This window comes from Triturus cristatus, chromosome 5_1 (genome assembly GCF_964204655.1).
Source record: "Triturus cristatus chromosome 5_1, aTriCri1.1, whole genome shotgun sequence".
NCBI lineage: Eukaryota > Metazoa > Chordata > Amphibia > Caudata > Salamandridae > Triturus > Triturus cristatus.
In genome coordinates this window covers 577,134,489-577,162,294 of record NC_140587.1, presented here as the reverse complement: position 1 = coordinate 577,162,294, position 27,806 = coordinate 577,134,489, and the positions used below count along the sequence as shown (strand labels likewise).

The following is a 27,806-nucleotide window of genomic DNA, read 5'->3' as shown; positions in this document are numbered from 1 at the left end:
TGAATCTGAATAGTTAGTGATGACTTTAACCTGTTCCTTGCTTAAGAGCTGCTATCAAGGCTATCATCTCTGCTGCTTGTGCAGAAGAATGTGCTGGTAGTGTTAGCTGCTCTACTATGTGGAGTGTGTCTGAAGAATCATGATATTGTGCTCTGACTACTGCTGCACCTGTATGTCTTACTCCTGTATCCTGGTCAGTAGTAGGAGAACCATCAACAAAATAGACAATGCTACCTGGAATAGGATCCTCTGTTGCTTGACTAGATTCATTAGGAATATACGTTGCACAGTCGTGCGCATCATCCTCCATGTCTAAAATAGGATGAGCAAAGAGTGTCACAGGGTTCACTGTATGGCACTTCACAACGTTCAAAGATGGTAGTGACAGTATCACCTCATATCCTGACACTCTGTGTAGTTAGAGTAGGCTTATCCTTCTGAATGATAGGAAAGACTGCATGTTCTGCATAGACCGTCAAAGGTGCCCCCATAACAATCGGGTGCACTGCAAAGGCTGCAGGGGCAAGAGCTTGCTTGCAAGGATAATGTCCTCTCATCACTGAATACAGCTGTCCACTAAAATATGCAATGGGTTTGTGTCCTAAGGGATATTTCTGCGTAAGGACAGCTGTCATCACTTGACCATTACAATGACAAAAGAGCTAAAACTCCTTGGTGTAGTCCGGAGTTCCCAAAATTGGCGCATTTATTATCTTAGTCTTCAATTTCTGGAACGTCTCCCTCATCTCTGATGTCCACGTTATTATCGTTTCTGTCTTTTGCCTGTTGGATAGAAGCCAGCAAAGGCACTATTAAAGTGCTGTAATCAAATACCCATGGTCTCACATAGTTGCAGAGACTAAGGGACTTCTGCATTCCCTTAACAGGTTCTGGCTCAGTCGTTCGACCTATGGATGCTTCTCTCTCAGGAGTCACTTGTCGACCAGAAGTTGGCAATAATTGTCCTAGGTAATGAACCTCCTCCTGACAATACTGAATTTTGTCTTTCTCTACCTTGTATTCTCTCTTTGCGAGATTAACCAGAAGAGCTAAAGTATTTTTCCTTCACTGCTGTTCTGTAGGGCTGCAAATTAATGTCATCAACATACTGCAGCAGGTACTGTCAATCTGGAAATTTGACAGATCATTCTTCACTACTCTGTTGAAAATGCTAGGGGACTCACAATATCCTTGAGTTTAACGAGAATACAAATACTGAGTCCAGCGATAGGAGAACGCTGTCAAATAATGGCTGTCTGGATGGAGAGGGATGCTAAAAAAATACATTCTTGATCTATAATGGAAAAATATTTAGCATCCTGAGGAATATTTGCCAAAATAATGGAAGGGTCAGGAACAATTGGAAATTCTGGTACTTCTACATCATTCAGGGGGATAAGTTCTTGAACCATACTCCAGGTATTACCAGTAGATTTCTTGATTGGATAAATCAGGGTGTTACAAGGAGTCACTCCAGGCTAGATCATTCCTTGCACTAGCAAAGGCCTATAAAGTAGGGGCGATACCTTCTTCTTTACCAACAGGATACTGTCTCACCCTAGATAGAATAGCGCCTTACTTCAGTGTAATTCTAAATGGAATAGCAGTACGAATAACACCTATGTCATGGGGACACTTGGTCCACAAGGTGTCTGGCACTTGGGAAAGATCTGCATCTCTGACAGAATCAAAAGCTCTTTCTGGTGTGAGCATCCTTATTTCCAATACTGTCCTCAATCGTATGTCATCCTGAAAGGCTACAACTGTTTTCTTAGAATCCTCATCAAACAATTGGTCATCCAATATTTCCCTAACTATTTTACCTGGTTTATTGAATATAACACACACCCACAAGACATGGTTAGGATCACTGCCTATCAGAGCGCCATAGGTTGGTGTTATCTCTAAGGCCTCTATTTATAATATCAACTCATTATCAGGTTTCCAAGAATGGTGCCCTTGTCACTGGAAAAGAAACTCTTTAGGTAACTGAACCCCACTTCCCAGTAACTGTTGTTTCTGCTATTATTGTATACACTGCTGTAGTAAATGCTTCTATATCAGTGTGTCAAGTGCTGATTTGATCTCAAGTAGAAGAATCTATTGTCACTGTCATGATTCTAAAAGCTGGGACGCCAGGGGTGGAACAAATCCTTGCGCCATCAGGCTCAAAATGAATAGTCATAACAATTTGGCCATAAGATATTGCCCAAAAAGATTAGCTGTAGCAACTGAAGAGAACAGCAATCAGCCATCGATGTACCTCCCTCCTATTTCCATCTCCGCTGGTTTAGTAATTGGAACCCTCATCACTTCCCCAAAGAAATCTTGTGTGTCCATTGATCTTTTAGAAATTGAAAGATCTCCCTCTCTAAAACAAGATCAGTTTGCTCCCGTATGTATGAGGAATGAATACCTCTTGTCATTGATCGCTATAGTCACAGTGGGTTCCTCATCTTGCCTGTGCGTCACTGGACACATGGAACTACTCTGCGGGCTCCTCCATTGCGTTTATCCTCCCACATAATATGTCGTACGATTTCCTCCTCTCACAATCATACCTCCATGTCCACTTTGTGGTGGAGTTGCCATTGGGTGTGCTTGGGAACTTTGCTGTGGTGGCGTTTGTTGCACCTGAGGTATTGTTGGTTGCTGCACATTTTGTGGTGGCGTCTGGGGTACAAATATTATGTGCGGGTTTGACTTTGGCTCCGCTACTGTATTTCTTGGCTGATTTAAAACACCTGTCCTTCCATTTTGTTCATCCCATCTCTTAGTCCTGCAATCTCTAATGAAATGTCCATATCTGTGACAATAGTGGCATGTTTGAAATATCCTCTGGGGACCTATCCTGCCTCTTCCTCCTCTTGTTACTTCCTTGTGCCCTTTCACTATGCTGCTATTGTGGGTACTGTTGTGGGATGGTCACTGGGACCAATCCCACATACATTGCAGTCATCTGAGCGGTGGCTGCTACTACAGTTCCTTCCATTGCCAAAGTTTTCTGTACTAATTTGGCTGCTGCTTTTTCTGTCACCTCCTGCTTGTTTCTCTCTTCCTCATTTTTACAGAAATGAATTATATGTGAATGTATCTCTGTCCAGGGCTTGGCTTCCAATGCCACAATATTATCAAGATTGTCTTGTACATCAGAAGGTAAACCCTTTATCGCTACATTGTAAAACAATACGGCATTTCCCCCTGTTACTTCCCAACACTTACCTATTTCTTTGGTCCACTTTTCTTTCACCCTACTTAGAAACTGAGCAGGATCCTTCTTTAGCTGCATTGATTGAGCCATGAGGAACCCAATATCTGGTCTGTCAGGATACATTTTCCTCAGCTGATCGCAAACTACTGTCCGAACTAAATTGAATGGAGAACAGTTATACCTAGTCTCAGTGAGGGTAACATATCTCACTCCAGCTTTCTGACACACTGTATCTGTAAGAAAGCGAAGTACACTTTTTATGTCACCTACTGCCAATGTAATACCTGCAGTTTGATTTTCAAAAGCTCAAATCCATTTCCCTGCTCCCTCTGTAAGTGGTAGCAACAACTTTTTATGATTCTCCTTGTCCATTTTTGGCAAAGGAACATAATGAGAGGTGCCCCAGGTCCCTTGCGTATTAGGGGCGTCTGATAAATGGGAGTGACAGAATGTTGAGGGTTGTGTTGTCTGGCATATTTTTGCCACACACGCAATCATTTCTGCATGTAGGACTAGTCCCAGTCTGGACCGCCCTCACCATAAAAAATATAATCCCCAGCATTTGTCATGTCACGTGGATCAAAGGACCCTTCTTGTGGCCATGGACTCATCTTTGCATCTAAATCTTCAGTCCACTCTACTAAATTATCCACATAAGGTATAACACTTTACCAACTATTTTCTCCTTCGGCAACTATTTCGCTAGGGCTAAGATTAGTGCTGCGTAAAAATGATTGAACACTCATCTCCTCCATTGGTCCATCATGTAGTGTCAATCCTCTCATATCTTCACATGATCCCATCCTGGGATATGGCTGGCCATGTGCTCCCTGAAACCGCAACCGCTCAAGCTCAGTCACTCTGGGTTTCCTAGTTCTAGAGAACATGTCTTGTTCTTCTTCTTTAGTATTAGTGCGGTTAAGCAATCCCACTGCACCCATTGTATGGTCAAGATCAGTAAGAGGCCTTTCTTGCATGTTAATGTCATTAGTAAAGCGCCTAGCCTCTGGAGATTGAAATATTTCATCCATGTTATCTAGACGCCTATGTATGGACTCTACTCGCCATTCTTCCAAAGCTTCTCTGATCCTGCCCTAAAAGATCATCTTAATATCCTTCTCTCCTTACTTCTCTTGCATCCATTCTGTCCTCAGTTCGAGATAACAATTCCTGAACGCTTTTTGGTGAAATTATGATGTTCCCCTTCTCCTTCTGCCAATGTGGTAAATTATGGTCAGACCTCCTAAAATCTTCATCTTTTTTTGAGATACTGGCCATCATGCCTTACTTACACCCTGTCTACATAGACATCCACTCCCTAACTAAACTTCCTGTTACATTCCTCTTCTGTAATAAGTGTGATGTTGCTGATGGAGCATGTGACTGATTGTCACTGTCTCCTTGACCCTGCTCTTCACCTCTACCCTCCTGGGGAGAGGCTGGACCTAAATGTAGTGCAAACTGTGCTTCTAGTTGTCCTTAAAATTAAGAGTCACCCACCCTTACTTGTTGTCGGGGAGTACTCTTTGACATCTGTGGGGCAACATTAGGTGACCCTTTGGGGATTGTGAAGGGGTCTCAAGTTCAGGATTCTCAAAATTCCACTGCAGCTTCCTGTAGCTGTGTCAGCGGATAAATATCAGGTAACCTAGGAGGAGTACTCATTGAGTCACGGAGGTGGGAGAGGGAACAGGGTACTATGGGTATCAACATTTGAGGAGTCCCTAGGCTTCTCGCAAAAAACTCACCATAAGACTTCTCACTTCTGCAATTTAGCCCCTGAATAATCACTCTTAAGGTGTGTAGCAATGTGTTCAAATATTTTGTCATCAAATGTCACTTCCTTTGGCCAGGGATTTGTGTGCTTCCTAGTAGCCTTAAACCACCCCAGACAATATATATATATTTTTTCTGGTCACCTGGAAAGTTCCTTTGCATACGCTCTAAAGGAGTCTCCATAATCCTACAACTTTTGCAATGTAACTTTAATTTGTCTACTCAATATTTCTCCTTTAAATTTATTTTGCGCTAGTCCTTTCAAACAAGAAAACTGTCAATTTATATTTTCAGTCATACGTTAAACATTACACGTCATAATAACACAATGCAACATTATTCAATAGCATCACTCTGTGGACACATTTCTATTTCCATGCATACACACGCACTCATCAACATTTTAAAAATACGAATACTTCATCGACGTCTAATTGTTAGTCACCATTGTTTTAGTGCTAAATGGTAAATATTGTCAGCAGCAATTGGCCACTTCCCTGTGGGCTCAAGAAAGAATAACCCTCAAACCATGTTCCTCATAGACCACGGAATGACTTCTGGACATTAGACCCAGGACAATTCGAGTGTTCAGATCGTATTTGGAGGTAAATTTTAGCGACATCAGCTTTTCAGCTGCCCTCTATGTCAGATGCTAGAACATATATTGGAAACCCAACTTTGAATCACCCACATTGACCACTTGCAACTTTATTTTGGGGTAAACACTCTATTGACTACGGAGCACCTTAACTTAATCTTGTGCAACACATATACACAATCTTGCATGCGATAACCTTATATCCTTATATTTACATGACAGCTGCTTTTACCATTGCCAGAGACAAGTCACATAATATATACAAAACATGGAACTAAGTCTGCATTGTCCTCACCTCAAAGATGGCAATTGCAGGGTCCTACCCATCCCCGTGAATAAGCAGAACTTTAGAGACCACGGTGTCTGCTTACCTCATCAGAGATCCACAATGATATATGTTGCAGGGGTGCACGGTAATCCCGTGGCAGCAGTCTGTTGAGGGCAAGAGGGACTCCTATGCTGGCTCACCAAATGTTGAGGGTAAATTAAAATTTACAAAAAGACATTACTCCTCTTGGCAAGGCAAGCACAGCTTTATACTGTCATGGCAGGCAGAGTAGCTATCCCCATACAGCTTAACAGCTGGTCTCAATTTACTGCTTCACAGGCAGCCACTTATATACCAAAACATACAATGCTTCTTTACAAAGGTCAAATAATGAGTTAATTAGCAGTTACATATTGATTACAGAAAACATTTTCGTCTTCTGTGTGCGTTAACTTTATGACTTCTCTCTGCACATTCTTCATAGTATTTTCTAACAATGCTTAACTGTAGAAATCTGGCTCTTTATAAAGTGTTCCAAAAAGAGGTATACTGTGTGAAGAGTCCAGGTATTCCCTTATGAGTGACCAGGGGCTTGCTTTAGGAATCCCAAGGTGCTCTTCTAGGGGGTAGTGTGGTTGAGCAGCCTTAGGTTCTCAGAGAGGAGTGTTAGAGAACTTCATAGTACACACACAGCCAATTAATGATGCGCACAACTCAATAAGGAGCTTCACACCAATTTATAAAAAATAACACATCTTTATATATATTTAGGCACCAGAATCAATACGTTCAGGTAAGTACGTTTTGCAAGAGAAATACTTTACGTTTTCAAAAGTCGACACTTAGTGCAATTTTCAGTAGCTGCAATGTTATCCTATGAGATAAAAAACATGTAAGGTGTACAGGTATAGTGCAGTGATTTACGAAGCCACTCTCCTGGACTTCAGGTTAGTATGGGGCAAGGTTGAACGCAGCAGCAGCAGGTCACCTCCATCGGCACTAGGGCTGCTGGGTGCAGTGGTGCAATACAGCGTCTCGTGCCCAATGTTAGTATATGGGGATCGGTGTTTAAGAGGCTGCAGGATTGAACTGGGAGGCCAGTCGGGCTGAACCAACAGGGGGGCTCAGCCTTGTCAGAGGAGGTGTAATCACCCTTTGTCTGAGCAGGCTTTGTTCCTGACCTCCTGAGAGCAAAGGCCTTAACCTTTGGTGGTCAGACACTCGTCTGGGGTGGCAGGCTGGCTGTTACCAGTCAGCTAGCACACTAGTTGTTGGTAGAGTTTCAGGGGCAACCTCTAAGGTGCCCTCTGGGGTGCCTGTATAATTTAAAATTGAATCCAAGAATTAGAAAATGGGTAATAACCTGTAATGAGTCAACTTGAAAAGCCTACAGACATATGTGCTACCTTATCCCTAGCAGGAGGTAACCATAATTACCAAGGACATCTCCATAATGAAATAATAATGGTTCACAATGTGTGAATAATGAAAGAACTGCTCAATGCATAACCGCAAGCAATGAGCCCCACGCTGGGTGCCAGCTGTTGCGTAAATGATGACACAGGTTTAGTTCTACAAGGTTTGCTTTCCTAACTCATTGGTGACACAGGTGAACTTGGTTCAATGCACCAGTGCTGAATACGAAAGACAAGTTATTGTAGCACTGCAGAACTCCACCCAACAAATTGTTGAAGTGGAATCATTACTTTTTGGTGACTTGGAATCCCTAAACCGGGATCTGAGGTACTGTGTTACCGGAAACAATCCTATTTCTCTTGTTACAAAAACATACATTCATATGGTACTAAGAAGGATAAACACTTTTAAACAAAAGCATTTGTTGCAACAGGGTGACCCTGTTTCTCAGCACATCCAAAATAGTCACACAGAATGTCATAAAACAGCAAATAGGCATGTTGTGAACAATGAGTATGAAATGAAGAATTCTAACATGGTTAAAATATCATTTAAAACTTAACAGCCTAAAACCTACTTTAATGCTCTACACTAGGAGAGCATGGGAAGCAGATCTTTCAATCTAGACTTCCTTAGGCAGATGTAACGCACTGCATGCTTTGTTGACAGCAAATGCTGTGGTTATCAGTGAGACGTTAAGGTAGTGTTCCCTGCGTAAGGAAAACATGCCGCAGCAGTTTCCTTTCTCCTGGAATCATCAGCTTATCTGTATTAAGTACGATGTAGTATTTTTTGGGTGCACTGGCAGTAGTCAAGAACGTCTCCATCAAAATCTTGTGCGATAATCTCGGCAAAAGACCTCTCCTCCCAAGTGGTCACAGGGCAGTCCTCAAATATTAAATCTTATCGGAGATTAGAATTTCTGACATAAGTTTAGGAATGTCCGAAATAAACTATGTGCAATAAGTTCAGGAGTGTCTGACGTAACCTATGTGTATCAAGGTGTGCATCCCAGACGTATCCTTATGAACATATAAGGTAAATGGACGTCAGTTCAGACTACACTATTTTGGCTATATGCCTGTGTTTGTTCTTATTTGAAGTTGACCCTGCTAGGTAGGTCGCTCCCCCTCCGCACAGCACCGCCTGTGTGTCCTTGCCCCAGCTACCGCTGCGGAGGAAGTTCGAGGCCCTCCTCCACCCGCAGGCTACCACCTGCGCCTCATCACTGGTGGCCAGTGGTAGGCCATATGTTTGTATCATCATCTGTATCTTTATTGTACTGCCTTTATTGTTATTTTGGTGCCCGTGACTGCTGTTGTCTGTTTTCTCCCGGTGCCTGTATTTGGTCTGTGCCCTCTTTTCCTTCTGTTCCCCTCGCTGTCCCCCTGTTTCTCTGCCCGTTTTTGCCTTCTGTTCCCTTGTTGCCCCCGTAATTCTGTGCCCGTTTTTGCCTTCTGTTCCCTTGTTGCCCCCGTAATTCTGTGCCCGTTTTTGCCTTCTGTTCCCTTCGTCGCCCCTCACCGCTCCCGCTCCAGCCGCTGTGTCCCCTGTGGCCCTGACCACTCATTCGCTGCCCCTGCCCTGCCTCCCAGCTGCTCCTCCCTCCCACCTCCCCATATATGGCGCCCGCTGCGTGGTGAGGAGAGCGACCCTTGACCCTGCTAGGTAGGTCGCTCCTCCACCCGCAAGCTACCACCTGCGCCTCATGCCTGGTGGCCAGTGGTAGGCCATAGGTTTGTATCATCATCTGTATCTTTATTGTACTGCCTTTATTGTTATTTTGGTGTCTGTGACTGCTGTTGTCTGTTTTCCCCCAGTGCCTGTATTTGGTCTGTGCCCTCTTTTCCTTCTGTTCCCCTCGCTGTCCCCGTATTTCTCTGCCCGTTTTTACCTTCTGTTCCCTTCGCTGCCCCCGTAATTCTGTGCCCGTTTTGGCCTTCTGTTCCCTTGTTGCCCCCGTAATTCTGTGCCCGTTTTTGCCTTCTGTTCCCTTGTTGGCCCCGTAATTCTGTGCCCGTTTTTGCCTTTTGTTGCCCCCGTAAGTCTGTGCCCGTTTTTGCCTTCTGTTCCCTTGTTGCCCCCGTAATTCAGTGCCCTTTTGCCTTCTGCTCCCTTCGTTGCCCCTCACCGCTCCAGCCGCTGCGTCCCCGCCCTCTGACCGCCCATTCGCTGCCCCTGCCCTGCCTCCCAGCTGCTCCTCCCTCCCACCTCCCCATATATGGCGGCCACTGCGCGGTGAGGAGAGCGACCCTTGACCCTGCTGGTAGATCGCTCCCCCTCCGCACAGCAACGCCTGCGTGTCCTTGCCTCAGCTACCGCTGCTGAGGAAGCTCGAGGCCCTCCTCTACCCGCAGGCTACCACCTGCGCCTCATCCCTGGTGGCCAGTGGAAGGCCGTAGGTTTGTATCATCATCTGTATCTTGATTGTACTGCCTTTATTGTTAATTTGGCGTCTGTGACTGCTGTTGTCTTTTTTCCCCCGGTGCCTGTATTTGGTCTGTGCTCTCTTTTCCTTCTGTTCCCCTCGCTGTCCCCGTATTTCTCTGCCCGTTTTTACCTACTGTTACCTTCGCTGCCCCCGTAATTCTGTGCCCGTTTTTGCCTTCTGTTCCCTTGTTGCCCCCATAATTCTGTGCCCGTTTTTGCCTTCTGTTCCCTTCGCTGCCCCCGTAATTCTGTGCCCGTTTTTGCCTTCTGTTCCCTTGTTGCCCCCGTAATTCTGTTCCCGTTTTTGCCTTCTGTTCCCTTGTTGCCCCCATAAGTCTGTGCCCGTTTTTGCCTTCTGTTCCCTTGTTGCCCCCGTAATTCGGTGCCCTTTTGCCTTCTGCTCCCTTCGTTGCCCCTCACTGCTCCAGCCGCTGCGTCCCTGCCCCCTGACCGCCCATTCGCTGCCCCTGCCCTGCCTCCCAGCTGCTCCTCCCTCCCACCTCCCCATATATGGCGGCCACTGCGCGGTGAGGAGAGCGACCCTTGACCCTGCTGGTAGGTCGCTCCCCCTCCGCACAGCAACGCCTGTGTGTCCTTGCCTCAGCTACCGCTGCTGAGGAATTTCGAGGCCCTCCTTCACCCGCAGGCTACCACCTGCGCCTCATCCCTGGTGGCCAGTGGTAGGCCGTAGGTTTGTATCATCATCTGTATCTTGATTTTACTGCCTTTATTGTTAATTTGGCGTCTGTGACTGCTGTTGTCTGTTTTCCCCCGGTGCCTGTATTTGGTCTGTGCCCTCTTTTCCTTCTGTTCCCCTCGCTGTCCCCATGTTTCTCTGCCCGTTTTTGCCTTCTGTTCCCTTCGCTGCCCCTGTAATTCTGTGCCCGTTTTTGCCTTCAGTTCCCTTGTTGCCCCGGTAATCTGTGCCAGTTTTTGCCTTCTGTTCCCTTGTTGCCCCCGTAATTCTGTGCCCGTTTTTGCCTTCTGTTCCCTTCGCTGCCCCGTAATTCTGTGCCCGTTTTTGCCTTCTGTTCCCTTGTTGCTCACGTAATTCTGTGCCCGTTTTTGCCGTCTGTTCCCTTGTTGCCCCCGTAATTCTGTGCCCGTTTTTGCCTTCTGTTCCCTTTGCTGCCCCTGTAATTCTGTGCCCGTTTTTGCCCTCTGTTCCCTTGTTTCCCCCGTAATTCTGTGCCCGTTTTTGCCGCCTGTTCCCTTGTTGCCCCCTTAATTCTGTGCCCGTTTTTACCTTCAGTTCCCTTGTTGGCCCGGTAATCTGTGCCACTTTTTGCCTTCTGTTCCCTTGTTGCCCCCGTAATTCTGTGCCCGTTTTTGCCTTCTGTTCCCTTGTTGCTCCCGTAATTCTGTGCCCGTTCTTGCCTTCTGTTCCCTTGTTGCCCCCGTAATTCTGTGCCCGTTTTTGCCTACTGTTCCCTTGTTGCCCCCGTAATTCTGTGCCCGTTTTTGCCTTCTGTTCCCTTTGCTGCCCCTGTAATTCTGTGCCCGTTTTTGCCACCTGTTCCCTTGTTGCCCCCGTAATTCTGTGCCCGTTTTTGCCACCTGTTCCCTTGTTGCCCCCTTAATTCTGTGCCCGTTTTTGCCTACTGTTCCCTTGTTGCCCCTGTAATTCGGTGCCCTTTTGCCTTCTGCTCCCTTCTTCGCCCCTCATCGCTCCCGCTGCTGCGTTATCTGCGGCCCCGCCCCGCTGACCACCCATTCGCTGCCCCAGCCCTGCCTCCCGCCTCCCAACTGCTCCTCCCTCCCACCTCCCCATATATGGCGGCTGCGCCGCTGACACACCTAAGGCAAGCCCGTCTGCGCCCGTCCGCGCCTGGACTGCGCCCAGCGCCAGAACCCCTGTTCTCTGCGCCCGCCACGATGACCGCTGCCGCCACGATGCCAGCACACTCCACGCACTCAACTCCAGACGGACCCACACCTGCTTCAAAACAGCCATCAAACGCACACAGGGTCCCTTCACCTGCCGGAACTGCAGCTACACCAGCCTCAGAGCCGCCGAACCACCCGCCAAGAAAGGCCCTCAATTACCTCCGATGCATCCTACTGAACACCCGCTCCGCACGCAAACATGCCGTCGAGCTCTGGGACCTGCTCGACACTTCATCCCCGAACATCGCCTTCCTGACCGAGACCTGGATGAACGACGACTCCGCACCAGACATCGCCATTACCAGACGGCTACAAGATCACCCGCAGAGACCACACCAACGGAGTTGGAGGAGGAATCTCCATCGTCCACAAGAACAGCATCAAGGTCTCGATCAGCACCGACGACACTCTCAGCACCGCCGTATACATGCATTTCCAGATCCACACAGACCCCAACTCCACCCTCAGAGGCACCCTCGTCTACAGACGACCCCGACCCCAGTTCAGCGACTCCATCGCCGACTTCATCAGCACGCACTGACCTCCACCGACTACATCCTCCTCGGAGACCTGAACTTTCCCCTTGAGAACAACAACAGCAAGTCCACCACCCTGATCGATAACCGCGCCAACCTCGGACTGAGGCAACTCGTCATAACACCTACCCACACGCTCGACCCCATCTTCTCCTCAAGATCCCACATCTCCTTCAGCCACACCACTGAACTCCTCTGGACCGACCACCGCTGCATCCATTTCACCTTCCGGAAACCCACCACCGCACCCAACAGATCCCCCGCCGCTGCTAGAGCAAAATCACCGAAGACCATCTACACGCAACCCTCGCTTTCAGCCCACCCACCGAACCCTCCAACACCGAAGACACGCTGTCCACAGCCTCAGACGCTGGATCGACGACTGCGCCAACACCCTCCCCCCGCTGAAGAAACCCTCCCACAGAGACACCAGCAAGAGGGCCAGCTGGTTCACCCCAGAACTCCTAGCATCCAAGCGAGCCTGCCGGAAACTAAATAAGAAATGGCACAGTGAACAGACTCTGGACAGCCACGCAGCCCACAAGGACGCCATCTGCTACCACCATCAGCTCATCAGGACTGCCAAGAGGACCTCCTTCAAAGACTGCCTCGACAACAATGCACACAACAGCACAGAGCTCTTCAACATCGTGAAGGAACTCTCCAACCCCAGCTCCAACACCAACGACATCCCGCCGTCGCAAGCCCTGTGCGACTCCCTAGCCACTTTTTTCCACCGCAAGATAGCAGACATCCATGACAGCTTCAACACCCAGACAGCCCCAACAGACATCAACACAACAGACTCTCCGCACACCATCGACCATGACACCCAGCTAGCCTGGGCCAACGTGAGCATCGATGACACCATCAAAACCATGAGCAGAATCCACTCCGGCTCCCCGTCAGACCCATTCCCGCACCACATCTTCAACAAAACCAGCAGCTCCATCGCACCCCATCTGCGCAACGTCATCAATCTCTCTCTCTCGAGAGAGAGAGACCGCGACCTTCCCAGAGAGCTGGAAACACGCCGAGATCAACGCCCTACTCAAAAAACCCAACCCGAGAGACCTCAAGAACTTCTGGCCCATCTCTCTGCTTCCGTTCCCAGCCAAGGTCATCGAGAAGATAGTCAACAGACAGCTAACCCGATACCTCGAAGAAAACATAATCCTGGACCCTTCCCAGTCAGGGTTCCGCAGCAACCACAGCACCGAGACTACCCTCATCGCCGCCACCGACGACATCAGGACCCTGCTGGACAACGGTGAGACAGTGTCCCTCATCCTCCTGGACCTCTCCGCCGCCTTCGACACTGTCTACCACCGCACACTATGCGCACGCCTCCATGCCATAGGGATCCGAGACAAGGCTCTGGAATGGACCACCTCCTTCCTCTCTGGCAGAACCCAGAGCGTCCGCCTTCCCCCATTCCGATCCGAAGCCTCCGAGATCATCTGCGGCGTACCCCAGGGATTTTCCCTCAGCCCAACACTGTTCAACATCTACATAGCCCTGCTCGCACACGTCGCCCGACAGCACGACCTCAACATAATCTCCTACGCCGGTGACACTCAACTGATCCTCTCCCTCAGTGGGGCGTGGCCGGCTGCGCAGCGGAATGGCCGCTTTCTGAGCACGCTCCGCCGGCCGGCAGATAATCCTTAATGTAATCCTGCACTTCGGGTGGGTCTTGGACCGCCGGAACCTGTTGTACCCTGAGCTGGTGGTGCTGGGTCCCCATTGTTGCATTCCCGGTACTCCGCCGACGTGCTAGTGCTGAGACAAACACCGGGTTGCGGTCGGGCCGCGTCCCGGCGTCACTGGGCGGGCGGACCTGAAATCGAGTCCGCGGTCGCTGACACAGCGAGGGCTTGGTGCCGGAGTGCTGGGCTCCGCTGCCCCCAGAAGATGATGCGGAGAGCCGGCGGTGGTTGATGTCAGCGCGGGAGCAGATGCTTCTTTGGCGGATCACCTGACTGTGCTGCGGCCGTCAGGATCAGCCGGTGGCATCCCTCCGGACCTCTGGGACGTGCGGACCCCGGATGTGATATCGTTGGCGCCCGTGTCTGCTGGCGGCCTTTGCGCTGCTCGGGGCCGTTCCGGCCTTGTTGGAGGTGTCGCCGTAGCGGGTCGCTCCTGTGCCGCGGAGGCAGTGGAGGGGCCAAAGATGATTGGGAGATGCTGCTGTGCCTCCGCGCTGCTGTAAGTTACGCATCTGACCAACGTGAGTACCCTTAGGCCATTTTTGCTAGCTGCTTCTCTGGCCCTGAGGAACTTTATGGGGACGAGGCGGACCCCTGATGTTACTGGTGCCTGTACCATTCTGCCCAAGAGGAAGTGATTGGGGGTGCTCACTGGCCTGGTATGTGGTGACACTCTGCAGGTTTCCTGACGGGGATTAATACGGGCAAAATTATCTTAAAAAAAAAAAAAAACACACAAAAAAAGGCTGTGGGCAACGCTCGCTGCGTTAATGAGGTGCTCACTGCCTTTGCAGGATTTACCAATGCCACATGTGAAGTGCTTGTAGACCTGGTGGCCATTGCGAGGTCCTAGGAGCGGCGCTGTCCTGCTGGGGCTGTGAGACATTGCTGTGGAGGCCTGGCTGCCTATCTGTGCTATCCTGGGCTGCTTGATCCTGTAGGCGACTGTGAAGGCTTAGCGGTGCATAGAGTGAGCTGCAGTGATTTCAGACATTGCTGGAGCGTCTTGGGTGTACCAGCGCGCTACTGCGACACAAGGGACGGGCATTTGCCTGTTGCGTCGACAGGTTGATTCTGGTTTAGACCTCCTGGCTCAGCCTGCAGCATCGATACAACCATGGGCAAACACGACGCCAAACAACCGAAATTGAACTTTGACAATAAGCGCGCCTCCCGCCATACCGACTTGGACCATGAATCACAGGCTGTGGGTCCTCATGACTCGCAAACGGAAGACCAGGGGGGAGACCTGAGATCCCTCATGTTGGAGATGAGATCCAGCCTTCGTACCATAGATACCCAGCTAGACAATCTAGCTGCGCAATTGGACTCAGTCAGGTCGCAGGTATCAACGCACGAGACTCGCCTGGATGTCCTAGAAAGCCGACACACGGAGTATCACGAATTCCAAGTTGAGACAAAGGAATAGCTACTCCACATGGATAAACTGCTGAGGGGTCATCAGAGCTAAAAACGAGGATTTAGAGGCATGGTCGCGACGCAGCATCCTTCGCATCACGGGGATTCTGGAGACGACGGCCATCTCTAAAATGGAGACCTACGTAACGGAGCTGCTGCATGAACTGTTCGATCCTCACCTCTCCCCAGTTTTTGTGGTGGAAAGAGCCCACAGGTCGCTGGGCCAGAGGCCTCCAGTGGGTGCCCCGCCCAGACCCATCATAGCAAAGCTCCTAAATTATCAGGACAGGGACCTCATCCTCCGGAAGGCAAGGGAGAAAGGCAAGATTACACACAATGGGAGTGCCATCTCCTTTTATCTAGATTTCACCCCGGCGGTGCAAGCGGCGCAACGTGAGTTTATTCAAATAAAGCAGATTCTCTTGCAGGCACAAATCCCATACTCACTGCTGTACCCAGCAAAGCTGAAGGTGTCGGTTGATGGGACGTCCCACTTTTTCACGGATGCGAAATCTGCACCCAAGTTTGCTAAACACATCGGTGGGAAACAGAAGAAGGGGCATCGAGAAGATGATGGGACGGCGGAAGCTAACTTAAGTGACAATGACTAATTTGGTTATAACACGATCCGCTCTCTGGCCAATAGGATTGTGCAAATGAGAGACTTGCGCATTGCCGAGAGAGATACTGCCAATTGTTCTGCAGCTTTGCTCCACACCATTTTAGATTATGCAGTGCATAGATGATTTTGTGCGGATAGCCTCACCCGCAGTACTCCCGGCAACCTTGCGTACAGCAAGGAAGTACGCCAGTGTTGCTGCGCCCTCATGGGAATGGTCCCGATTGTCATGCTGTGGGTTGCATGCTTTGGTTATTTTAGGGGGGGTTTGCTACAACCTGTTTGGGGGGTTGGAGTGGGTGGAGGGAAGGAGGTAGGGTCTATGTTATTGTTTAATGCCAGTGTTGGAGGTATGCTATGGGCAAAACTATATTGCAGCTGGTCGCAGTATCACGCCGTGGGTATATGCAAGACAACTGTAATAGTAAACCTAGTTAATGTCTATTAACACTCTAAATTGCCTCACTTGGAATGTTCGTGGGCTCAATGATGGTAGGAAATCAAGACTGGTTCATGCCTATTTATCACGCCACAACGTAGACATGCATATTGCAAGAAACGCACCTGAATGCGACACCTTCACAGAGACTCCGCCACAACCGATGGGGACATGTATATTCTTCGGTATATTCGAACTATGCACGGGGGTGGCTGTGCTGGTTAGGAAGGAGTTGGACTGGAGGGAGAGGTATACACAGGGCGATCCTGAGGGCCGGTATGTTTTGGTGCAGGGACTCATATGTGGTATTCTTGTGACTATTGTGGCTATATATGGCCCTAATGTCGATTCTCCGGATTTTTTTCATACCATTTGGTCCAAAATTAGAGCAGCTGGTTGTTCGACTGTGTTATGGGGTGGAGACTTTAATGCTGTCCTAGATGATACACTTGATAGGAGGGCAACTGCCCGCACCTTGCACCCGGCGGCTAGCGCCGCCCTGGGGCGATAGTGGCCAATGGGGATCTTATTGACATATGACGCGAAAGACATCCCCAGCTGAGGGAGGGCACCTGCATTTCTGATCACCACAATTCATGGTCACGTCTGGATTACTGGTTGGTATCCCGGGATGTCGCCACTTGGTCTGTAGATCTTGCGCACATGCCCAGATCACTTTCGGACCACTCTCCGTGCATGTTGCGGCTGGCACTCCCTGACTCACCAAAGAGGGTTTTTGCCTGGCGTCTCCCACCTCATGCTCTCCTAGACGAAGCCTTTAAAGAAGAAATTAGATCCGACATTATCGAATACTTTGATCTGAACACGGGCTCGTGGATACCGAAGCCTCACTATGGGAGTAATTAGAGGTAAATGTATTGCCAGATAGGCGGGTGTTTTAAAGGCAATAAGAGGGACACTTGCCTCTATGGAGACCAATGTCAAGGCGCTAGAAGAAGAGTTCTATGCAACAGGGGACCCGACAATTACTGGCTTGCTTAAAGCTAAATTGATAGCCTACTCTGAGGAGGCGCAGTGGGAGGTCAAGTTCCTGGGGAAATACGCAGAGGCCAGGAGATATGGGGAGGGTGACAGACCGGGTCGTACGTTGGCAGGTATGACAAAGGTACCCAGAGCCGCAGCATTCATTCACGAGATACACACTGCGACAGGTGAAGTGATTAGAGGAAGGGGGGAGATTTTGACCGCCTTTTCTGACTTCTGTACCAACCTTTACAAGGCCTGTGGGTACGCGATCATTTTCAGACTCAATCGCACTAGCCTGGTTCAATGACAACCACAGAAAATATATGGATCTCCCGTACACTGCTGCAGATGTTGCACAGGTTATAAAAAGCTTGCCCCTTAACAAAGCCTGACGGTCTGACCACATATTTTTATAAAGCATATGTAGACGAATTGGCGCCAAGGTTGCTGGAGGTTTATGGGGAAGCCCTGGAAACAGGAATATTACCCACTACCATGAGGGAAGCTATAATAATTACTCTACTAAAACCAGGTAAACCAGACTCTGAGTTGGATTCGTACAGGCCACTCTCCCTGATAAATGTGGATGTCAAAATATACGCGAAATTGATTGCTAATCGATTGCAGCCACTGCTACCCATGATTGCACTTCCTGACCAGTCGGGGTTCATTCCGGGACGATCGACGTCGCACAACCTACGAACCATTTTTTCAGTATTACATTATTTGCATCCCAACGTCCACGCTGCAGTAGTGTTTCTAGACGCTACAAAAGCTTTTGACACCCTGGAGTGGCCTTATCTGTACACAATCCTAGGTCGTATGGGGTTCAACCCGCTTTTTATCAACAGTGTACGGCTACTCTACACTTCCCCCAGCGCTCGGATCAGGGTAAACGGGCTGCTCTCTGATCCATTCCCAATATCACGAGGTACAAGACAGGGATGCCCCCTTTCTCCACTATTGTTCGCAATAGCAATGGAACCACTCGCTGCGCGCATCCGCCAGCATCACACGGCACGAGGTATAGGCTTTAGTTCCAGATGCCTTTTGATATCGCTATATGCGGATGATGTAACTCTCTACCTCATGAACCCGAAGGACAATCTGGACCCCGTTTTGTGGTAATTTATCCGGTTCGGAGGACTTGCTGGGATATCTATCAACTGGTCATAGTCGGTTGTCTTCCCGCTGAAGTGGGAAGTAGAAGCGGTAAAATATCTGGGAATATGGATTAGTCGGGATGTGCAGGAAATCTGGAATCTAAATTATGGGAGAGCCATGACGTGGCTGGAGGAGAAGGTCAAAATATGGACGAAACTTCCCCTGTCCCTGACTGGTAGGCTGGCCTTGGCTAAAATGATTATCCTACCCAAGTTTCTGTACTTGTTCGCGAATGTTCCGATTACTTTAACGTCGCATTTCTTCAACACTCTCAGGTCACATCTTGTCGCACTGGCGTGGGCGGGTGGGCGGGCGAGGGTATCCTGGGACATGCTAAGACTCCCTCTGCGTCAGGGAGGCATGGGTGCTCCGGATATGCGTTTATATGCGCTCAGCGCTCAGGCTCAATACCTGCATTTCTGGGTACACCCGACACCATTCCAGCCTCATGTGGCGGTAGAACGCGACGTGGTTGCGCCCACTCCGCTTAAAGTGGCAATTTGAAAACCTGCTTGCCGCCCTAAGGTTGACATAGATACCTCAGGCATGCTGAGATGGGCTTGGGAAGAGCTGCGTATATAAGAGCGGGGGTCCCGTTGTTGTATGCCCCGTCGTTCTCACTGACGCAAAATCCATTGCTACCATGTGTCGTAGATGGGATTGACAGGTCCCTTGTGCAAAAATTGAATCTTCAAACTTTTGCTGACTTGTTCCCTGATAATTCTTTCAGACCCCCTCCTTCTGCAGACAGGGACCGGGATTTGTCTTTTTCTGAGCATTTCCTGTATCATAAACTCCGTGCGACATGTAGAGCTCTTAGCAAAGACTTTCCGAGAGCCCCGCCGGTTCTGACTGCTCTGGAAAATGTAGTCGGCTCTCCATCCCCCCTGCAAGCTGGTAACTCGGATCTATAAGAACATGCAGGACTCGGCCCCTGTGGTCTGCCCCAAATCCTTTCAATACTGGAATGATGAGCTGGCTACCCCGCTGACCGAGGACCAGTGGAGGTTCTGCTGCGGGCAGCTCACTGAGTTGTCACCAAACTGTAGGTTAAGATTAATTCATTTCAAGTTCCTGCACAGATTTTATAGAACACCTATTGGTCTTCATAGGATGGGGCTACGTGCAGACAATAGATGCTGGAGATGCGGTTTCTCCTCTGCTACTTTTTTGCACATGGCATGGGAATGCCCGAAATTAACAGACTATTGGACAAAGATATTTACCTCAGTGAATCAAATAGTTGGAAGGTCCGATTTGCCATCTTCCATAATAGGACTATTGGGGTTTGTTAAAGACACCACACCAAAAACACGTAAATTACATGCTCTGCTATTATTATTTGCTAAAAGACAGGTGGCGGTGTGCTGGGGTGGGAGACGACTGCCATCGATTGAGGGTTGGCTTGCTGCGGGAACATTTGGGCACACTCAGCTATCTACTTTTTGGGAGCTCATGCCGCCCACCTCTAGGCCTCGTGACATCTGGGAGCCCTTTCTGCAATGGGCACAAAATCAGAAAGACGCGGCTGAGTAAATATGCGGGAGCTCTTGTTTCACTGTGGCGATGGGGGTGTTGGGGGTCAGGTGGAATCCCTTGGTTCCTCACATGCCTTAACAAATGGTACGCATGAATGCATAGGTATAAATGACCAGATTGTATAACTGCTGCAATCCTACTGGCCTGTCTTGATGTTGAACTGCAGTAGAGTGACTACATGCCATTGATGACCCTCGTGGGAACAAAACAGATGCAGGTTTCATAAAAGTGTTATACACGGGGTGCTCAGACAAATGTGTGATTAGATAATGCATTTCTTTTCTCTATGTTTTGTCTCAAGATTGCACAGATGGTTGTGGGGAAGATGTACTGTCCAACTGGCTTGGTTTGTTGTTGGAATGTGTTCTATGTTAACGAAACTGTCAATAATTTTTTTTTTTAAACTGATCCTCTCCTTCACCAAGGACCCCATCCTCGCCAAATCCAACCTCCACGAAAGAATGAAGGCCGTCGCCGACTGGATAGAGATCAGCCGACTGAAGCTGAACACGGACAAGAGGGAGGTCCTCAACCTCAGCTCCAACCCTTCAGCCTGGGACGACTCCTGGTGGCTGACGGTACTGGGGACAGCCCCGACACCCACCGACCACGCACGCAACCTGGGAATCATCCTCCACTCAACGCTCTCCATGACCAAGCAAGTCGACGCCATCTCCTTCTCCTGCTTCAACACTCTCCGCAAGATCTACAGGTGGATCCCGACAGATACAAGGAGAACAGTCACCCAGGCCCTTGCCAGCAGCAGACTCGACTATGGAAACGCCCTCTACGCGGGAGCCCCGACCAAGCTTATGAAACGACTGCAATGCATCCAAAACGCCTCTGCACGACTGACCCTCGACATACCACGCCACAGCCACATCACCCCCACCTGAGAAACCTGCACTGGCTCCCCATCAACAAGAGGATATCCTTCAAGCTCCTCATCCACACACACAAGGCACTCCACAAGACCGGTCCAGCTTACCTCAACAGACGACTTTCCTTCTACATCTCCAACCGCCAGCTCCACTCCGCGACCTCGCACTCGCCACCGTCCCTCGCATCCGAAGAACAACCACCGTCGGGAGATCCTTCTCCCACCTTGCCGCCAAGACCTGGAACACCCTCCCACTGAGCCTATGACAGACCCAAGACCTGCTGACCTTCAGGAGGCTACGCAAGACCTGGCTGTTCGACCAGTAGCGGCCCCCCTCCCAGCACCTTGAGACCCTCGCGGGTATGTAGTGCGCTCTACAAATGACTGATTGATTGATTGATTGACATTGTGATAGCTAGACACCTGTCCCAGACTTATGTTGCATCAGGTGTTATATCTGTAATTGTCTGAATGGCTTGGCACTTTCACAGTTTGAGGAAAGATAAGGTCTGACGACATCTGCATCAATGGCAGACATGACAATGATTCTGCATAAAATGGGGTAAAAATGGAGACTCTCTTTACCTAAAATTGAGAAGGTGGCGACTTCTGCTACCTAAGATGGAGTCGGGGCCTACTTAAAATGGAGTCGGACCTTGGGCGCTTTACGATGGCTTCTCTCTAATTGGCATATCCCAACTCACTTGGAAGTCCTAGTATATGGCACCAGGGGTACCTAGAGGCTGTAAGTAGAGGTACCTCTCATGGACTGCAGCACTAAGTGTGCCCCCATGAGTACGACAAGGTAAACCATGGCTCCCAGTCAGCCAATGCAGAATGGAAGTGCAGTTTAAAACTGCTAACTCGACTTTGCCATTAAAGTAATGGCACAGCCCAAACCTTTTTTAATATATGTAAGTCACGTCTAAGGTTGGCCTAACAAGCCCTAATGCAGGTTGCTGTATAGTAAACATTGAAGCATGCACTTCTAAAGTTTTCAGCAGTAAAAAATCTAAATGATCGTTTTTACTGTGGTAAGGCTAGTAACCCCATTGGAAGTTACAGGCTGACAACTCAGCCCTGCTAACTTCTGAATGGGACTTCAAAAGTTGGTACTGCAAGGTATCAAAAGAATCTGTGCATTAAATCTGATTTAATGGTTAAATTGAGTTTAATATCATTGCTGGATATAGTGGCGCTTTAGAAGTTGTCACTTAAGTTGCCCAAATTTTCCAGTGCCCGTTTACTCTTGTACTTTGGGTCTGTCCTGCACACAGCTTTCACTAACCACTCCCAGGACAGGAGACAATAGGGGTCTACTTGGGAAAAAAGGTGTCACTTTCCTCCTGCAGAATGCCACACTGGTGTTAGCCCAAAAAGCGAGCTTCAAAGGAGAAGCCGCCTTTGAAGGGAAAATGGGCAACACTTGGGGCCGCTGTATTGTTTAGGTAGACAACCTGGCACTAGAGACCTGGAAGGGGAAGCAAGTTGTCAAATTGGTTTTCCATGGACCTGTAACCCTCTTAATAGCCACACCTCTGGATTGGGCTAGGGAGCTCTGGGCGCTGAGAGATGGGTTCTGCCATGTTGGAGGGGGGGGGGGGCAGAATGGTGCATCTTGGGATAGCCAGATGCCATACTTCCCAGTAAGTGGTCATCAGCAGGGAGGGATCCTGGTAGCCCATTAGTTACTGACCGCATCTACTTTGAGGCACTTCTGAGCCTAAATAGGGCTCACCCAGAACTCATATCTCAGGTGGATTGGAAGAAGGACTGCCCTGCTGCACCGTGGAACTCAGAGGCTGCGCCGGGCTGGACTGCACTTGCTGAACCGGGTGGCTAGGAAAGAAGAGGGAATGTGTCTGCTTTGTCCTGCTCGTGGTGTAGTAATCTCCAGATCCCAACCAAAGCAAACTGACTCCCAAGTGTCGGTGGACTGAACTCTTGTTCACAGCAGAGAATCACAACAGCTGAAAAGCCTGCTTTGGCAAGTTGGTAATCAAAAATCTTCATACCATTGCCAACCATTGGTGTGCGGCACCAGAGACTAGGACCAAACACTCAAAGTTACACCACTTGGTTGCCCAGAAGCAGATATATCGCCCAGGGAAGGATTTGACTGTGACTGTGACTGCAATACTGGGCAACTTGTAGCCCAGTGGCGACTGGACTTCTACCAGCACTTAGAGGGGTGTCGACCCTTTCACCAGGATTGCGTCACCCCCTTTGTGGACTGAGGAGTAGCTGGAGGAAGACCCTTACTAACCACATTACACCCTCAGCAACTTCAGCATTCTTCATCCCTTGCATCAGGACCACTTTCATAAGAATCCATTGTAAAGGTGATAAAGTGCCTGGAACTGACTGAGAACTAGTTCATCTGCTATGGTAACTGTTTCTGAGGACCTTGCTGGTCTCCCTGACAGACTCCCTACTAGACTTGGTCGCCTAAAGTGACTCTGTGAGCGCTATACAATTAGACCAACTTTTTTGTGAAAAAGTTTCCTAATGTCAAATTCATTGAATTGTTTGTGGTTGAGCAAAAAGTTTTGATTTACTATATCTTGTAAATTCTATATCTCCGTAACCCTCCGGTGCATCTTTTTTTATTTTGGAGTCTAGCACGGCATAAAAATGCAGTCTATTTTATTAAATTGGTGTCCAATTTCTTGAGTGTCTCATTGATTGCTTCTTCCATTGTTTAGGTGCTGTTTAAATGCTTTACACTTGTTCCATTGTGTAAGCTTTGATGCTCAGACCCAGGGTTGAGCTTAAGGTTTAACAAACGAAACCTACCGATCCTAAAGGGGCTGGTAAGTGTATTACATGGTGATGTGGCACAACCACACCATAATGATACACTCAATTTCCTCACACCATTCATATTATTTTTGTTACCACCAGGTACCGCTGTATACTGGAGCCCAATATATTACTATTTTTTTTTTAATCCTTTACTACTTAAAAGCTACTGAACCAATTTAGATCTACTAACAAAGTACTCTTACCACACCATAATCTATATTCCTGCCAAACATCCTCAAAATCCATTTTGTCACTACATCTTTTTAACTAGTCTGTGGAAGATGTATTTGCGAAAAACTTGTTTTGGGGCCCTCCTTTTTTCTTTGCACGCCCTTAACCAATCACCGCAAACCCTTCTCATCATAACACAATGTAGAAAAAGGGATAGTTCTGCAAAGGTTTGTGGAGATTTGCTAAATGGTGGCAAAGTTATTACCAATCAATAATCTGACTAATTCCTCTCTCATGGAATCCTAACTATAACTATATAGTGGCTACTGCCACTATGTAATATGTTTATACATATTTTCGTTTTTGTGAGAGGCTTACCTTGTGTGATTTCTGGAAAACTCATTCCATGGATGCGACATGTGAAAGTAATACAAATTCTTCAAAACATGTTCATTTAAATCTAAATTTGACTTAAGCTGTTACTTTATTTCTTTCCTAATTGTCATAGATTTTGTGTTTTAAGTGTTTGTTGTTCTCTATATGGAGTGTGCTTGTCTTCTATTATAAATGTTTGGCTCTAGACCTGTCTTGAGTTCAACTGCTATATTTTCTTTACAGCAAAGATTGCAGAATGAAGAACTTATTCGGGTAGCTGAGGAAAGGCGAAAGGAGGCAGAAAGGAGGAGGAAAGAGGAAGAAGAAAAACAGGAAGCTGAACTTCAACGATACTATGAACAGGACAAGAAAACTGGGAGAAAGGAGCTGGATGAAAAAGTATTGTTTACGAGAAAATACTCTGCTTTGCATACTTCTAATTAACAATGCTCATATACATATAAAGCAGATACGTTATGAAACTGGACTGTTTGTGTATGTATGTGGATGTGTCAATCTTTGTTCTTAACTGGATACTTCTGCTATAGCACATATTCACATGGAAAGCACCAGGGTGAATCATCATTGACCATATTTTCATTACAATACGAGTTCTTGTGGTTGCCTCGAACCTCAATTTATTTTTATTTATAAATGTGTGTGTGTACACACACATACACTCTCACACTCTCACTCTCCCTCTTACTCACACACACTCTCTCTCTCTTACTCCCACTCTCTCTCTCTCTCTCTCTCTTACTCCATACTCTCTCTCTCTCTTTTACTCACACTCTCTCTCTCTCTCTCTCTCTTACTCACACACTCTCTCTCTCTCTTACTCACACACTCTCTAATTGATACTTCTAACCACATAGTCCTTGCATTTAGATTATTCCCAAGCCCCAGGTGTGATCCTAAGATTTTTTTTTTAGCAGTGCTCCCTGTGACTTCGATCCCAGAAACGAAAAATCAGAGTCACATATAAGTGCCACCCCGTTTTCTAAGCATAAGAGTTTGCATTCAAAACAGAGTTGCCTCTCTAAGTTACAAAACTGTTCTTAGCCACCGGCGTGAGTTCCGTCTCGCGGGAAGTCTTCCCCGCTCATATTTTTCAAGTTAGTAAAACATGTGACATAATAAATGCAAGAAAGCCCAACAGGGCTCTTTCCCATCCGACTCTCAGAGTATGGCAAGAAGTTGCAAGGGCGTCACTCAAAGGTCTGGAGTCTTTTGAGTGAGCATTTGGGACTGACATGCCCCGATTTCCTCTGTCCAGCCTACAGCTGGTAATCACCTTCAAGGAAGCCGTGCTCCAAATTTTCCAGATGATACTGGCCCTAGGTCCATGCAAATTCCTTCTGTGCCTGAGCTTGTGCCAGATCTAATAATGTTGTCAGCTGCATGGAATCCATTTGGCCTTGAAAGTGTTCCTGTCGGCCATCGAGGAAAGGGCTTTTATGGATCTTACCAGACAACACGACCGCCATGTGATGCTGCAGCAAGCAGGGCAGGGTGGGATCCTGATACTGTACCAGGAGGCCATTTTACTGTGGAGGTGGTTTGAGCTGCAAGATCTTTATGGTAGCGATCCAATTAATGTGATCCACGCCAGGGTAGATGTTCTGAGCAGATGTTGACCACAAGTGGCATCTATATCCCGATATGGTACAGGGCATCTTCGACAAATGGAGTGTGCCCTGGCTAGATTTGTTAGCCACTGTTGAGAACTCACAGTATCAAAGCTTCTGCACCCTGTAGGTTCCTCCCGAAAGGTCATTAGGAAGAGTTCTTCCATGTGACACAGGTCTCTTGTATGTGTTCCCACCACTGCTTCTCCTACCTCGAATTCTGAGCAAAGGCAGGGCAGACTGTGCCCAAGTCATCTTAGTAGCCCCAGACTAGGCCAGAAGAGTGAGGTACTCTGAGCGGCTAACCATTTTCCCACTGTTACAGCTACCACTTCGGGGGACCTCCTATCTCAATAACGGGTGGATCCTGCATCCGAATCTATGCAACCTACACCTCCATACTTGGAGACAGAACAGTGAAAGCTAAATTATTTTGACTTGCCTCCTGAAGTGGTAGTGGTCATTCTTTCAGCCAGACTCCCGTCGATGAAGTCCATTATGGTATGCTCTGGGAAACGTTTGTGGCCTAGTGTGTATGGTTCATCATCTAGACTCTGCATGCCAAATTCTCATATGTATTGTTGTTTGGTTTGTCTTTAGCCCAGAACTGGTTTGCAGTGGGCACAGTCAAAGGTTACGTATGTGCACTTTCAACTTTCTTAATTTCCTGACCAGCCCTCTTTAAATCCTCACTGGTGATATATTTTCTGAAGAGCCTTACGTATATGTTCCCTTCATGACAATTTGTCATTCTCCAACGGGACCTAAGTCTAGTTCTGATGTTCCTAATGGTCAGGCCATTGGAGCCTAAGCACAGTTGCTCACTATGGCTTCTGACAATCAGGACAGTCTTTCTTATTGCCATCAGTTCTGAGTAGTGTGTCCGTGAACTACAGGTGCTTCCCATGCATCCTTCCTAAATCACTTACTTCCAAATTAGTGCTGCAGACTCGGGCTACATTCCTGCCAAAATTGGTGGTATTCTCCATGTCAGTCAATCGATCATCTTGCAGCCATTTTTCGGCAGCATATCTATCAAAGAGGAGGAGAGGCTCCACCAGTTTGACCCTTTGGGTTTCTAAATTGTACGCAAAACCATTGTCTATATGACGAGCTCTTTGTTGGGTTCACTAGCTCCAAGAAAGGCAAGGCTGTGCAATAAAGGACTAAATCCAGGTGGCAAGATCTCTGGATTAGAATCTGCTACACGCTGGCTAAGAAGTCTCCATAAGGCCTGTAGCCTCAAACTATTAAAGCCAAGGCTGCTACAATGGTGTTGGATAAGGGGATGTGCCGGTTATGGATATCTGTCAGGTTGCAAAATGGACGTCATTTCGCACATTCAAACATCCCTACTGCCTTGACAGCCTGGTCTGATGGGAGGGCCATTTTGTCTATTCAGTCCTGCAAGACTTCCCAATCTCAGTCCACTCCCGAGACCCTCTACATTTGAGAGGTACAGCATTATTACGTCACTGCCGAGCCATAGGGTGTCATCATTGCTGAAAAAATTCTGAATCAAGTCTGGTGTCTGAGAATAATCAAAGGGGGGGGGGGGATCTTAGGTTTGATATTGTGTTCACCAAAAAGTGCATTACTGAAGGTAAGTCTCTTGTTATTTTGGTTGCATGACAAGATGTTGGGTATTTGTTGTAAGTGATAGGGTTGTTTAATGAAACTGATGTGAAATGTTATTTTGAACAGTTAAATTTTCACAATCACTCTGGAATAGCATAAACAAACTTGACATGCCATTTATTTATTTTGCTACTTCACTTAATTGTGCCAAAATCAAAAAGAATTGCTTTTTTTACTATTACAAATTTATCCTCAATGACAGAGTAAGCATTCTTAGGAAAGATAACAGTGAGATAGGGCAGTATTCTGTGATGTAATGGGTAGATTGTCTCACTAGCTGACTACATGTTGAGTGTGCTGAATGTGAAACA

General features: G+C 47.9%; 1 protein-coding gene across 5 annotated transcripts in view; it reads left to right on the top strand.

Annotated features, from left to right (window-relative positions):
* CSPP1 (centrosome and spindle pole associated protein 1) overlaps positions 1 to 27,806 on the top strand; it is a 1,290,317-nt gene that overhangs the window by 910,913 nt on the left and 351,598 nt on the right. For all 5 annotated transcript variants that reach the window (XM_085605499.1, XM_085605497.1, XM_085605498.1 and 2 more), the window contains one exon: positions 24,473 to 24,628. In XM_085605499.1, coding sequence (XP_085461625.1) covers positions 24,473 to 24,628 — 156 coding nt within the window. The remainder of the gene's footprint in view (positions 1 to 24,472; positions 24,629 to 27,806) is intronic.